Source organism: Emys orbicularis, chromosome 2, assembly GCF_028017835.1.
Source record: "Emys orbicularis isolate rEmyOrb1 chromosome 2, rEmyOrb1.hap1, whole genome shotgun sequence".
Classification (NCBI taxonomy): domain Eukaryota; kingdom Metazoa; phylum Chordata; order Testudines; family Emydidae; genus Emys; species Emys orbicularis.
Genome location: NC_088684.1, coordinates 84,189,643 through 84,204,140, shown reverse-complemented (window position 1 = coordinate 84,204,140; position 14,498 = coordinate 84,189,643). Strand labels below are relative to the sequence as shown.

The 14,498-nt window shown below is 37.5% G+C and overlaps 1 protein-coding gene across 1 annotated transcript; it reads right to left on the bottom strand.

Annotated features, from left to right (window-relative positions):
* Window positions 1-310: 310 nt before the first annotated feature.
* On the bottom strand, window positions 311-12,949 carry CLUL1 (clusterin like 1). Its single transcript, XM_065398318.1, has 7 exons — window positions 12,925-12,949; window positions 11,324-11,472; window positions 8,370-8,537; window positions 6,340-6,784; window positions 3,666-3,803; window positions 1,875-2,089; window positions 311-490 (listed from the first exon to the last, which is right to left on the bottom strand). The coding sequence occupies exons 1-7, from the start codon at window positions 12,947-12,949 to the stop codon at window positions 311-313; spliced, it is 1,320 nt and encodes a 439-aa protein (XP_065254390.1).
* Between the last annotated feature and the right edge of the window lie 1,549 nt (window positions 12,950-14,498).

Sequence of the window (14,498 nt, the reverse complement as noted above, 5' to 3'; positions counted from 1 at the left end):
CTTTTGACAGAACACTTGCCTCAGTATTATCTTGTCCTAGATATTATTTAGAGCTGGAGGATCTAATATATAAATAAGTGTGATCTATGGATATTAGCATGACAGGTCTGAATTTTACAGACCAAAACACTGAGCATTTGGTTTTATTTTTCATATCACTTTTATCTTCCATCTATCTAATGGAGAGACAGGCATAGACTGTATCATGGACCTAATCCTATTCCATCTTAAATCCGTTGCAAAGCAGAAAAAACAGATGGATGCTACTAAGTTTTAAATTTACTATACAAAGAGAAACAACTTACCATCCTTAAAAATTCTGCTTGTAAAGTTGCAAAGCTTTTCCAGCTACATATTCAATGAATTCAGAGCTCCCTATAACTAAATCATGAGGAACCTTAATTGTGAAAGTAGGTGAAGTCAGAATATTCACATGCACCACTGTTTCATTCAGACTGGAAGAATCTGTTCCTTGGACACTTGGTGACACCTGAAATAGAATAGCCTGGTTTGGTTACTGTAACCCAGTACACTTCGTCAATTTGTTGATACCTGTTTTGCATCCTCTCACTTTTAGAATGAAAAATGAAAAGGGAGGGCCTTTTTAAACATGGGTATTTTCATCTAGTGGCTTTCTTCTGAAGTGAGCAGTAGCTTTTTAGGTTCATGTCAATATACATTTTGGCGGGGTTGGCAATAATGCAGGTGTGGCAATAATGCACTGCACCACCATGAGGGAGATGTGCACATTAGTGTTTGTACAGTGCTTTATTCATGCTAAGTATTGTTGCATGAAAAAAAAACTTCAGTCCTCTTATTTCTTAGACACATGACAATGAGGGGCCCAAATTGCAAACATATAGGCATACAAGAGTCGTCCTATTAATTTCAATGGATGATTCATGTGATTAGTTACTCGTGCTGGCATGTTTACAGAATCACACTCGAGTTTTGCCTCTGTATTTCCCAAAGCAGACAATTTGAAGTCAGGCTGAAAAAATGTTCAGAAGTATTGTTTGTCCTCTGTGTTCCTGTTTTTGCATTTTTCTTAAACAAAAGGCAACTGTACTATATTGAGTCTACCAGTGTGAGGGGTTGTCTTAGGACTAAAGCCCTCAGAAACTGGAATACAGTCAATTTTTTTTACATGATCAAACCATATAATACTGGGAAAAATAAGAGCCTAGTCCTGAGAGATGCTATGGAGGAAAGAGTATGTGCTCACTGTGCAGTGGTAATGGCATAGCCAATGATTCTACATAGAGTCAATGTATAGATAACAGCAGGCTTACAGCGGTGCTTTGCAAAAAGAGAGAAGGATTTGTCCCCATACCAGTACAAATTAGTATTATTTATTCTTGTTTTATCACTGTGTGAAAGATCTCTGGTTATTTATAGGGTATTTACTAGATTATTTTTGTGTGCCATAAAACCTATGTTGTAATAAAATTCTTTACATTTTCGATACTTGGAGCTCTAATTTTGTTATACTGATCTAATAAAGATGTATGTGTTCTGTGTTACCCCTTGGCAGAGCCTCCCTTCTTCTGGAAAGGTAATCTGGGGGCAATCAAACCTGTTAGTGCCAATTTACTCCTGTCAGGCAGTGATATAGGTTGGCCCTGTCAGTTATCCATCAAACTAAAAGGATTTAGAGTAGAATAGTTTCTAATCTCTGGAGTTTTAGATCATCAAGGGATTATCAAGTATACTTAAAATCAACCTTAGTAAGAGCTTGATGTTTTAAAGACCAAAAATAACACACAAAACACACACTATCCTCCCAACTTGTCCTGAAGCTTAAGTGTGAGTGAAATATAGAGCACAGACATCACTGTGCAATAGTTACTTCCCTTTTAATAACTAGCCTTTACCTTTACTATATTGAAAATGTTTTCTGGTCCGATGGTCATGTTGGATAGTTCTGACACCCACCCGAACCTTTCTTTCATTTTGCTCAACAAGTAGGAAGTGTCTTCTGTGTGACGCTGAATCACCTGGAGGATCTGCTCATACTGTTCACCCGAGACATTAACCAGCTTAAAGGCTTCATCAAACTTTATGTGTAGTTCAGGGACGTTTGGACAGTCTGGTTAAAAAACAAACAGACATCAAACTTTATTGGAAAGCATTCATTTTTTACACTTATGTATGTGTATAAAAGTACAGATATAGGTTCTATTTCTAGTGTGGGTTTTTAAAAAAAAATCCAAAGTAATTTTTGCTGAAGTATTTCAATGAGTTTAGGTTAGATCATGACCTAGAGTCACTTATCCTTTATGGTAACTGGACACTGTGGTATGCTAAATAAAAACCTTGCCATTACTACCTATAGAGATTTATGTTAGTGTATAAATTGGCTATCGTTTCCTTTAATTGCCTGTAGCTCTTTATCTGTTCATTGCAAGTGAGCCTATAATACATGCTGTTAGGTTTTATTACTGTTGAATTTTAAGGCCTAATTTTATTTCAGAGGAGCAATAAACATTAGTATGTAACTAGACTAATCTGTTACTGAACTTGTAGATGTAAGCATAATGGTAGCTTTTTAGGTTCTGTAAACAGCTATGCTCATTGCACATGAAATTAGAATTTGGCCCACAATGTACCATTAAAAACCCCTTCAGATAACTCTTTGTGACTATAATTTTAACTTCTGTGCTAGTAAATAAAATTGGCCCAATCCTAACATCATTAAAACTCCCAGTGAAGTCTCTCAAACTGATCAGTCACATTTGTATTTCTTGTTTCTCATTCAGTATTTTGGATTGCTGTATTTTTCATTACAGAGGGGGGTGCTTATAAGGCATCACTATGATTTTTAAGGCATCACTAGTTTGGGAGAAGATGGGGTGGGGTGGCTACAGAGCAGGGCTGGCTCCAGGCACCAGCGGAGGAAACACGTGCCTGGGGCAGCACATGCTAAGGGGCGGCATTCTGTCCATTCTTGGGGCGGCACAGTCCGGGCGGCTTTTTTTTTTTTTTTCCCTTGGGGCGGCAAAAATGGTAGAGCCAGCCCTGCTACAGAGATACCACCCAGCAGCAGGAGTCTCCATAGCAATTCTGGCTGATTCAGCCAGAATTCCTCTAAAGTCTCTTGGAGACTGTGCCAGAGCTCTGCCACCCTTTTACATGGTACAATGTGCCTTCTCCATTACCACTCACCAGCTCAGCTCTGCTTTCACTTTTCACTTTCACTTTGAGGAAATGAATCCCAAGTAAAATTACGCCTCGCCCTGTGCCAGAGTACACAGAACATGGGACGGTTTAGAGTCACCTTGTAACCCCTCTGCAATTTTGCACCCAGGCAGGGCCAATCACAATCTGGCCCCTTGTTTTCTCTGGAGGATGGCATCTTTACCAATAAAATACGTACTATCTTGGTGTGGAACATCACTTTGGAAATGAGGCAAGAGTGTTAACAACTGAATTATACTGACACTGTGTGGAGACATTGGGGAAGGGGAAATGAAATCATTTGGATCAACTCTGTGGCTTTTGAATTCACAGTAATAGTAAATCTGCAGAAGCTGAAATTTAATTCCAAAAATATGTAGATAGGACAGTAGAAAATTATAGCATGAATATCTGCAAAAAAGAAAGAAAGGTCACTGCTTTATCATGGACAAGGTATTATAGAAACACACTAGAAAATAACTATTTACCTCTCATCAGGTTATCCTGACATTTCTGGCATCTCTCATGAAACTGTGGGCATCCTGATGAATTCTGACGGAGCTCTTTACACAGAGCTCTCTTGTGTCCTGGTATGATCTTTGAAAACATGCCACTTTTGTCAGAATCTAGAGTGAATATACAGTATAAAGTGAGCCCACTGAAGTTAGGGGCCTGTTGATATCTTCTTATTGCTGTTTCCTACTCCATTGTTTTTTCAATAAAACTTCCAGGCCTGAATTCAAAATGAGTGAGCATAAGACCAGAACAATAGTAACCAAAGCATGCTTCCCTTGAAACAGTATGTGTCACTATCATATGATCCCTTATAAAAATATACCAAATTATTCTGCATGAAGAGTCCAAAACACTACCTATAATGTTTTGGACTATTACTGTAGAACATGGTTCTCAATCCGCAGGTTGCGACTTCCAAGGATGTAATTAACTGGACAAGAGGGGTTGCAACCACTGTCCCTTTATTTACTGCTAGATAAGAGTGGGCTCACAAAACTGATTACTGTGATAATATGCGGTCAATTATATGGAAAGATTGAGAACCACTGCTGTAGAGTAATCTAGCTTTTTTTAAAATAAGGGATTTTCTTTTTAGACAAGTACTAGCATATATTTAGTTTAAATAATGATTGTTTCTTCTTTAACATTATAAAAATATTCTTTATATTTTAATATGTACTCTTGAAATTCTTTCATATTTTGGACTCAAGATTGCGTCCATTAAAACTAAAACTCCCTTTTCTTTTTAGAGAGCTCAGTTTTCCTTGTAGAAGTATATCTGGAATATTTTTCCATTTCTTGTCTATTTAAAGAAAAAAGCTGTCAGGGAGTTCATACCAAAGTATTCATATTCGTGGGCTGCAAAAGCGAGTCCATGCACTGATATTTTCTGAGTTATGTACTTTCATTTGAAATTGCCTTTAAAAAACTAATATCTTCCATAGTTGTTTGCTCTGTGGCTCAAAAGATTCAACCAACAGAAGTTGGTCAAATAAATGATATTACTTCACCTACATTGTCTCTTTAAAATACTGAAACATGCAAATGTACTTACTTTTTTAGTTGGTCCCTTCAGTCTGCCAACCAATACATCATCAGATGTCATTTATTAGGCTACTTGTTAGCTTTGATTTTGCTAAAATGGAGGTCTTTTAATAAAAAAGGTATACGTACCAAAAATGTATAATAATATATTTTTAATTATTTAAGATACACCTCTACCCCGATATAACGCTGTCCTCGGGAGCCAAAAAATCTTACCGCATTATAGGTGAAACCGCGTTATATCGAACTTGCTTTGATCCGCTGGAGTGCGCAGCCCCGCCCCCCCGAGCACTGCTTTACTGTGTTATATCCAAATTCGTGTTATATCGGGTCGTGTTATATCGGGGTAGAGGTGTATTTTAAAGAACCATGACATGGTTTCAGATCTTGTCCTAAAAGATCTAAACTCTTGGTGAGTAATTTTAAAAACCAATATGCTAGAGGCCAAAGCTAAAAGTTGTCCATTCCAATAATTTAGAAACATGAGTTTCGCTCTACCGGAGTGTATCATTGGATCATATCTTGTCTGGTATTATGCCTCCAGTGGTGGCCTATACCTTTGATGCTTCAGAGTGAGGCAAGTCAAGTCTTATAAAAAAATGCTCCCGGCCAATTGTATAATTGCCTGGTTCAACATGTGGCTTTTTGATACATATGCTGCACATGATGTCAGCTAACTCAGTGAGAAAGCAACTAACTAAAAGCACTCCCCAATCCACACCTTTTTTGTGTTTGTTTTATAGTGCACAAAGCTACAGAAAGTTACTGAGGGCAAAGAGCAAAGCTCTCATCTTTCTCTCCCTGGTTGCTATACCTGATTCTGATCAGCTTTGCAACCCAAAGTTGCACTCTGTTTTTGCAAAGAATTACTGCTGCAGAAAGTTTGACTATCTCCTCTGCATGGTTATAAATGGAGTGCAAGAGGTGTCAACAGCCTGTCTTATGATGCTCTCTTCCACCCCCCACCCTTGAAAACTGTTGTCATCCCCTCAAAAACAAACAAACTTAGCTGTCCTAAATGAAATTCTTCCCATTTGCTGGAGCACTTCATGTCTTTGTTTCTTGTTGGCACATTAGATGCCTGTTACAGCTACAAGCAGGTCTCACAGCTGACTGACACATCTATTTCCTTACATTTTGTGAGGGCTAGTGACGTGTCTTAACCTTTTAGGAGCAATGGAAGCACATCAGCACAATATGTGGTTCTTCCTAACTAATGTTGAGATCAGATTTGTCAGTCAGCCACATGAAAATCCAAATCTGCACTGAACACCCAGGAATTCCTGCAAATGCTTTGAGAATTATTATAGGAATCAGGCTCCGTGGAGACAGTAGCATAAGCCCTTAACTAGCATTCTATGGACCTGGAGGATTTGGCATTCTGTCTTTTTATTTTATTATTCCAAATTTTAATTTGGCCAATAAAGTTATGTTTGACCCATATCTGCTTATCCAAGAGGGCTTTCAGACCTTCACACAACATGTGTTATGCTATTTATAGCCTCAAACCGAATTCCTAACCATTTAATAACTATTGCTAGCACTTGTGAAAGTTTGATGTTATTGGTACCAAAGTCTGTTTTAACTTCTTCTAACACTTGCCTTTGGCTTGTTCTGGCAAATCTCTTGTACTGTCTGTGTATTCATCAAATGCTTCAGTAATCACCTCGCTGATACCTTCAAACAGAGTCTTGCTGAAGTCAAAAAATATCTGAAGGAAGCCTGGCATACCCCAGTCTTTCTGAAAACCACTGTTTCTTATAGGCTCCTCGGGGAAAGCAGGCATATAGTAGGGCTCAGTTAGGTCCAGATCAGACATGAAATATATTTGAAAAGATTGATCAAATTCTTTTTGCATCTGTTTGAAAAAAGCAAAGCTTTTATCAAATATTGTGCTCACATCCGATAACAGCTGGCTAAATAAATCTTCCATTTGTAATAACTGGGCATCTTCCTTCTCGGGCTTTTCATTTAACTGGAGATCTTTTTCTTGATCCTCATGAAAAGTAAAAGTCAATGGAGACATTTTCCTGAAAAAATCTTCAACCTGTATATGCAAAAATATATTGACTGTCAGACAAGTTATCAGATCTTCATCCTCTCAGGGCAGCTGCTATAAAGAATTTCTTCAAATGTTTAGAGATAAAGGGAATGCATCCCCAATATCTAGCCCATTTTCCAAACTATAGTCTATATTCTAAAGACTATTGAGAAATTAGTCAACAGGGTGTTAATATTTACACTAAATCCCACTAAAGAGGATGCCAGTCTTTGAACCAGTTGGCCTCTAATCTACTGAGCCATTCAGTTTGTGTTAATAGTTGCGGCAGGGCCCCAAAATTAAATTTGGGCATCACCTAACAAATACTTTGGTCTTCATCTGGGAATCACCTTTGTGAGCTGCATTATAGTAATGTAGTAAATACATGTTGAACAGAAGGCAATTGTTCTTTCTCTGCTGTTCAGACATCAACAATTCTCTCACCAAGGCCCAAACCCTCAAGTTCTTACTCAGGCTACAACCTTTGAAATCAGTGGATGATTGGCCCAAGAAAGAACTAAGTAAAGTCTTCGGAATTTGGCCTCAAATACACTTTGCTTCCTTGTTTTTAAATTTGTTTTTTTATCAATATAAGTTTGTCATTACAACTACCAATGTGAGGGCTTCATTGAACCCATAGAGTTCACCGTGGAGATTACCAAAATAATGCCAAAGACAGCATGATGCTACAGTGTGTGTGTATTTAAAGTAGGATACGACTCTAAAAAAATTACTTTGTAAAAATGGCATGATGGGGTTTCAAGTTTATTGTCTCTCAGTGCCTTTCAGAACAATTGTGCTCTTTTAACCAGTAAAAAATAAATAGCAAACATGCCCTCGGAGTTGAAAAGCAAACTGTGTTCTTTCTGAGTTGTGCATTAACATCAGTAACTCTGGCTAACTGAGGTGTATTCAGGTGAAATTAAGGTGTAATTAAAATGTATGCTTTGAGGTAAAGATTTTGCAGTTAGGATTTAGATAACAATTCTGTTGATGATGAACATGCCAAGAAAGAATCTTTTCTCTCAGAACTGTGTTGGCTCTGAAGTGCTAACAGGAGTTAAAAGTAGTAAAAAAACGTATCTTTGCTTCAAAAGTAGTAGACATGACATGGAATAAACACATGAAGGAGAGCTGTTGTGTAGGAAGATGCAGTTTTTTAAATGGTCACTTTACTGATCATAACCACAGTTTAAGATGTGTTGTTTCTCAGAAGAAAAACAAAAGTTGTGGCATTTTTCACAAATAGCACAAATAATTACTGAACATCTTAACTCAAATTCTACTGTGGGCTGCAACTTTATAAATCTGGAGTAACTCCACTGAAGCAAATTACTCCATTATTTTAGTGGAGTCACTCCAGAGTTATACCAGTGTCACAGAACAGGCTCAATTTGCAGTGATCTGAAGCCAAATGAGATCTGTTCCGCCCAAGTCCACGGTTCCAGATCCCAATATCAAATTGTTTTTGATAACCCAATACTAATGGCATATCTGCCCATTTGAGAAAACAAGATGTACTCACTTAAAAGGGTTAGGTGAAGCAGCAACTAAAGGCAGAGTGCTTGCCGGAGGCTGACTTTCTTCTTACCTTACTTGTAAATGTTGACAGACCTTGCTGGCAGGTTGTATAAAATCTCATGCAGTTACTTTCTAAACAAGTTTTACATTCATCCCAGAGATTTCTCAGAGACACCTGACATTGTCTTTCTTCTAACTCTAATTGTTCTTTCACTTCATCCATAAGCCTCAGAGCTTCCTAATTGAGAAAAAGGTTCACAATTTGTTCACTTAATTAATTCCAGTTTTCACATTAGTGAAACACTCATCCCAGCCCACCAGTAATTAAGTTCTCTGTAGTTATTTGTGGTTTATCCTTCGTCCCTAACAAAGGGCCAGATAGCCCCTCGGCCTGAATTGCATGTGGAGGAGGCTGGAAACTCTGTAAAGTTCCCCTTACGACAGTTTCCCTGATGTCTTTCCCTTAGCGGACATAGCCCACGAAACCCGGTAGATCTCTGAGATCCATTTCTATCTCAGAGGGTGTGCTGAGGCCAAGGCTATGGAGAGGCCCCAGTTCAGCCCCTCATGCCTATAACCTCAAATTTTTATTTTCCCATACAGTATTCCAGAACACTCTCCCATTTAGCTAATATTCCCTTTTGTTCCATTTGTTAATACTGCATTCCTTTAGCCCAAATATTTCAGTGATCTAAGCTCCTGCTGTCTGTAAACTCCTTCTTTATAAAGAAATATGGAGAAGTATTGAATTTCCCCTCTATTGGCTTTTATTGATTAAAAGCCTGGAGTGAGAGCATTTCTTCCCCTTCTATTTGCCAGATGTTAGGAGCTCTTTCTGCACTGCACAGATGCATGGTACTTTCTACAAGGTTTGTTCTAATTTATGCTTCATTTTACATGTGTTAGAGCACAAAGCCAAGCACTGATTAGGATAAGCACTTCAAAATGAAGCTGACACTGGAACAGAAGGGAAAGCTCTCAGCACCAGACAGGGGTTAGAGGTGGGTGGCCTCTCTCTGCCAGTGCAGTGCACTTCTTAATACTTTAAATTTCCAAACAAAATTCCAGGTTCTTCGGAAGTACACATGCTCCCCTTAACTTATTTATTAGCCAGGCTTGTTCCTTTCTGGATTCTGGCAGCAGGAGGCAGTTGGCTCATTACAATGGGGACAAGGTCCTTGAAAAAGAACTTGTATACACTGTAAGAGCATACTGGGTGCAGGGAGGGGGGGTTAACAGCTCTTGTATTTATGTTATTTGTTTTATGTGTCCTCATTTGTGCAATATTTTAATGTAGTCTTGGTTGGTGGGGAAGGATTGCTTTGTAAATAAATCATGATCCTCAGAATAAACAGTACGTTGAATACTTTATGCAGCACAACACAGTCAAATCATTCTCTCTGCAATTGTATTTTTTCAGTTCCACCAACAGAGTCTAATGGCTGCATTTACTGCAGGACTCGCATTTCCCACAGCTACTTGAGAGACAGCCTGGATATGCACAGTCAGCTCTGAGAAGAGATAACATTGTAAAGCAATGGCTCCCTTAGAGACTACATCCTTTTAGATTGTAAATTCATGATGCCCCACTTCCAATTCAGAACTCCTTATCTATGGGTTTATAAATCTATGGAGGGAGTCCACTTTAATTTAATTATGCCTTGTATAACGACTTGCCTATTTAACCTTTTTTGTTGTTGCTGAACTACCCTTTTTCTAACTTCTCTTTCTTATATATAAGAAATGTTTTGTACCATGAAAGCTCTATTAATCCTTATATATTTTCATTACTCTGGAATGTGACATGAATGAAGTAATGCTTATGGACTTCGAGTGCAAACGATGCTCATCCAGTTTGGGAACTGGTCTTTGAATTGTCAGGTTTGAGCTAAGGAATCCTAAACTATATAACGGTTTGGATTTTCTCAGCTTGAGTATCTGAGCAAGCCAGTCACTGCTAGCAGACGGAAGTCATAGACAAATTAGGGACATAACTAAAGCTGATCAAATACTGCAAACCTAGTGCCAGCTTTGGCTCAGGAGTGTTGTGCCACATTTCATTTACCCTTTACAACCATTCACATGAATGGTGTTGTATTTGCACAGATTTTTTGGCATAATTGTTCTCCTTTTGAATGCACGTAAATCAGGGTATTGGTACATGAACAAGAATACTTGTTATGTCATTTGTTGGTCTCCTTTTTAAAATGTTTCAATCCCCAAATCAGTGAGCAAAATGTAGTATTATGTGACGCGGATGACAAATCCCATACTATGAGTCAAAGGGAAAGTTCACAGATAGCTTATTTATAATGAATAATGCAACAAAACTTGAAAGATGTTATAATTGTCCAACAGATATTTGCGCAATATTATCATTTACTATTTATATTGCTCTAGCACCCAGAGGGCCCCATTACAATTGGATCCCCGTTTTGCAAACATACATATGGGAAGACCTAGTCTTCTTCCCTAAGAAATTGGTAAATATGAGAGTTAGTATTCTAAATAATATTGAAATGTAATTGTATAGGGCCAGAGCGTGGCTCATCTTGTGTTCCAGTACCAGGGAGTAAGGGGACGTAAGGCACCTGTTGCACTGGTGTGCCATACTGCTGCTTCTAGTGCTCTGGGAGTAGTAGGCTATGCAGAGCCGCTATGACCTGATCTCCCCATGCAAATGGGTGGGAAGTGGTGAAAGGGGGCAGAAATGAGCAGAGCCTTGACTCCACTCCATCTCCCACAAGGTGCTCAGTGGCGTAGTTGTGTTGCCATGTCGGGAGGCATACACTGCACCAGGCATTCAGTTTACCTCCTTCCCGGAGGCATGGAGAAACCAGGAGGGAGATTATGACTTCCTGAATCACAGATTTTTCTCAATGGGGAGCATAAAACTGTGCCCCTCTTACTATGGGCTGTATCACAAAGTGATGACCTAGCCCATAATGTCTCTGATTGGGACAAGTAACAATATAAAAATGATCATATATAATTCCTTAGATTTTAATTACCATTTACAGTTACCTGCTTTTCTCCACTGCTCTTCTTCAAGGTTTTCATCAGATGTACATGTTTATCTTCATTTCTTTCCATCATAACTTTCATCTGCTTAATGCCTACCAGAGCTTTCTTTACCTCTTCGTCTACATATTTCTCACCAACTTCAGATAAAACTAAAAAAACAGACCAAATTTTAAAACGAACCAGATTTTAAAATGGGGCCTAATTGCAGTATTGCCGTAATGCACTTGATAACAAGGGATAATTAAATGGCTCTACATTTCTAAGCAGACAAAAGACTATATCCTTAGCTGGTGCAAGCTGAAGTTAGTGGAGCTAAAATGACTTACACCAGCTGAGGATTTGGCCCAAAGCCTTCTGTTGATCAGATATATGCTCCTATTGTAGCTTAATTTGATCTAGTTCAGGTTAATCCTCAGCCACCTGTTTCTACTTAGCTGACATATTTATTTTTAATCCTAACTACTTCTCTTAACTTTTTTTTTTAAATATAGTTTAGAAGAATCTTAATTCAATTCCCATAAGAATATAGGGCTTTATCACGCTCCTGCTGAACATCAATGGCAAAATGAACATTGACTTCAGTGGCAACTCAGTTTGGCCCATGTTTTAAAAACAAAAATCATGCTATCATGCTTGAGACATAATCTGCATTTGTTCCCTGTACAGAAATCCCATCGACATCAATGGGAACTACAGAAAACAAGTGAAGTATATGTCGCATATGAAATTATAAAATGCACTTTCATACATTATTCTTTTCTCTTTTCATATCTTTCTTTCCCCTCACTTTTTGTCTGATATATGTATGTTTCTTTGCCCCAGTCTGGTTTATATGTTCATAATTGGTCCTTTTTGTAGTAAGCGGCAAAATAAAAACACTTCCAAAATGCACTATAGATGCTTTTAAACCAAGGTATTTTTACCATTTTAATAACTTTTAACAGCAAAGGGGTCCAACATATTGTTCTGGAAAACTTGCAAAATTTTGTTTAAACAAATTAAATTAAATAATCCAAACCCTGTTGAATACAATTTAGTTTTCAGCTTTTACTCCAGTAATTTAAGAAAGACACTATTTTAAAAAATTATACCTGGAAAATAAGAAATAAAAAGGAAAAATGAGCTACCTTCAGTGATCCCTTGTATAAATAGTTTCAATTTTTATGGACCCCCTTAAAATAGGAATTTATAATGAATATGCTTTGTGGGTGCTTTATTTCAAGCATCACTAGAAACCACCAATGTCACACATCTTAAGGCCCCACACTTGCAATTGGATCTGCATGGGCAGACTTTTGTGCAGAACCCTATCGACTTCAGTGGGACTCCGTGTGGGAGCAAAGGCCCTCCCATGCAGATCTGATTGCAGAAATGGGCCCAGGAGCTTTCAATCCATACTTAATAGTAAAAGCATACATACTTTTCAGGTGTTCCCATGGATTGATTTCCTCCTCCTTTATAGGTGGACACTGATGGCCCCTCAGCCATAACAGGTATATCAGAAATAGCCAACACAACTTCATGTTCTCTCTGAATAAGGAGTAGAATAATTAATAGAAGTTAAATGTAAAACATTAGAGACCCATCATGCAAATACTTACTATCAAGTTTAGTGCTTATTACCATGATGAGCAGTTCCATTGGCTTCAGTGGGGCTACTCATATTAGTAAGTGTGCGTCCTAAGATTCTGTAATACAAGTACTGTAATACAAGAGGCTGATCCTGCTCCCATGGAATCTGAAAATTTTGCCATTGAAGTCAATGGGCCCAATTCAGGCAACCCGTTTCTGTCAAATATACCCTTTTTTGCTCCTTGTGCTCCATGAAATTACCTGAATAAACATTCTGAAGCTCCTTTCTGGGACATCTCAAAGACTAGCCCTTTTTCACTCAATACAAATACAGTAGCTGTAGATCTTGTACAGCACCAATACTAGACTTCAAAGGAGTACTCAGACTTATACCTAAATAAAAGCAGCAGCAAAATCTGTGAAAATTCTAACACTATTTCCAAACTTATTAAATAATGTTTAAAATGTGATAAAAGCCTGTCTTGAATATTTTTTTCTCTTTTATATAATACACATCTGAATGTTATGATTAATTAAAACACATTAGTAAGGTTCTCTCTTTCTACAGCAGGCTGGATTCTGATTGCATTTGAAGTAGTGTAAATCCATTGAGTCAAGTGTAAAGTGGTGTAACTGAAATCAGAATCAGGTCCCTTGTTTTTTATATTAGTTTATTATAGAGTATAGTAAATTTTATTCAGATCACTCTTACTTTCTTCCAATTCACAAAAAATCTTAAATACTGACACCACAATGTATTATTTTTACTCATTTTAGTTACTAGTTCAGGAATATAAATGTATTTCTACTATATACACATGCCATATTACGAAAGAAAATCTTCTAGGCTATTACTTCCTTCTTCATCTCCAAAAAGGTGGTTCTTTTGTAACCTAATTGTATTTGCCACTGTCATTCAAGATCATGCTAAATGTGTTAAAAGTAAAGAATAGATGTGGCAAGAAATTGGGAAATGAATTAATTATATGAATCAAAAATACATCAATGAACTGAAACATATTTCTATGCAGTAAGTTAAGGAAAAAGAATGTCATTTACTTTAGTTCCCCTTCATACACAGCTATAGCATAAAGGGGTTTATTTTGTAGTTACAAGTTCTCATTTAATCAAATGAAAGACAATACTTACGCTCCTTTTTTTAGACAATACACCCTATCCAAAGCAAGAGTAATGATATCAGTTACAAGTTTATATATAAACTAAGGTATATTTATGGCATGGATTCACTTTTATATTTCCATCAATAGCAGATGAACAATAACTTTGCAAAGAAGTACAAACTTGTTAACCAAATGAATCTAGAAAATAGCATATATTTACCACTAATACTGAAATATCTCCTTTGTAAAAATTGTTCCCAGCGTCAAGAAGGAATCAGACTGAGTTCTGATCTAATTTTCATGTGTGTCAGGGATTTTGAATGTTCTACTTATCTGATGACAAGGTACTTAATCCTATTAATGAGACATTTTGTGATTAGGCTATAGGATTTCCCTCTGTTTCAGATTTAAGACTTGCCCATGCTTACAAGCAAAAATAAACACTAGAGGGAGTTTTGGACATAACATGGATTTTCTATTTC

Bases quoted from the DNA above. Each gene is read 5' to 3' on its own strand.
- CLUL1 (XM_065398318.1), bottom strand. From the start codon at position 12,949: ATGGTAATAAGCACTAAACTTGATA. The intron at 11,473-12,924 runs GTAAGTATTTGC...CTGTTTTTTTAG, and splicing joins AATAAGCACTAAACTTGATA to TTTTATCTGAAGTTGGTGAG. The intron at 6,785-8,369 runs GTAAGAAGAAAG...TTGCATATACAG, and splicing joins TGTCAACATTTACAAGTAAG to GTTGAAGATTTTTTCAGGAA.